This window comes from Trichoplax adhaerens, genomic scaffold (assembly GCF_000150275.1).
Source record: "Trichoplax adhaerens TRIADscaffold_14 genomic scaffold, whole genome shotgun sequence".
NCBI classification, from domain to species: Eukaryota; Metazoa; Placozoa; class Uniplacotomia; order Trichoplacea; family Trichoplacidae; genus Trichoplax; species Trichoplax adhaerens.
Window position 1 is genome coordinate 820,408 of NW_002060956.1, and position 1,038 is coordinate 821,445.

Below are 1,038 nucleotides of genomic sequence, written 5' to 3' on the forward strand. Positions count from 1 at the left end.
TACAGACCTAAATTGTTTTATGCGCGTTTAGTCCACAAACTGTGCATCAAGACTGCGTTAGAGAAAGGGCATCTGTAAGTTGCAATGTTATGTTATATTTGCTTATTGTATATATCTCAGATTTTAAAACGTTAGATAAGAATGCGTTTAGCTCGTATAATTAATATGATACGGTATACTTGTATAGTCACTTCATGAGAAATTTTTAAAAGTAAAGCGAACATAATTCACTGATCTACTCGTACTGTCTTAACTAGAATAGAATAATAAATACTATAAAATTTTTATGTTCTATCTACTGTCGTCCGCGATATTTTGTTGCAATATAAAAGTTAATAATTTCTTGCCATGTTAAGAAATGTTAATTCATGTACCGAGCAATCAGTCATTACAGTACGCGTATGTTGTATGAATTAATCAATACTGAAATGGCTAATTACAATATTCCTTCTTTCTTGCATTTTCTTGTCATTGAAAACGGATAAAAATAGACTAATTATCAATACCGTCAATATCAATATCGCAGTCCTCAGCACTTTTCGCCTCATCATCATCATCAATATCAAATAGGTAATCATGACCACTACCATACGATTGCCGGCATTGTTGAGGAACAATTACATCGAGTTATTACGCCACTTTATGAAGCTATCGATTACCAAGTTCAGGAAATTATGAAATTAAAGGATGAAGTTAAACTTTCACGTACGGACCACTTGGTGGCTAGTGAGATTGCCTTATTAAGAGCGGAAATCGATTCCTTAACGAAAGCGTTACGATGATTAATCGTACTTACAGTGCTTTTGGAAGGAATTATGTATGCTAATCAGTGGTTGCTATAGCTGCAATTATATACCTGCGTAAGTATTTACAGTATATTTAATACGCGCATATGGTAGTATATACGCTTGGTTCAAGCTTTCATCTATGTACAGTATAAGCGATACGTTTTACTTACACACTCAATTGTACAGAAGGAAAGCAATCAAAAATTATTGCTTCTCTAAACTCCAATCTAAATCATATGATAGATAATAA

The 1,038-nt window shown here is 32.9% G+C and overlaps 1 protein-coding gene across 1 annotated transcript in view; it reads left to right on the forward strand.

Moving 5' to 3' along the window:
* Positions 1-782, forward strand: part of TRIADDRAFT_60206 (uncharacterized protein) — a gene marked incomplete at both ends in the record, with an annotated part of 5,955 nt that extends 5,173 nt beyond the window's left edge. The window contains one exon of the mRNA XM_002116148.1: positions 571-782. Within this exon, the coding sequence (XP_002116184.1) occupies positions 571-782 (212 nt within the window). The remainder of the gene's footprint in view (positions 1-570) is intronic.
* Positions 783-1,038: the final 256 nt, after the last annotated feature.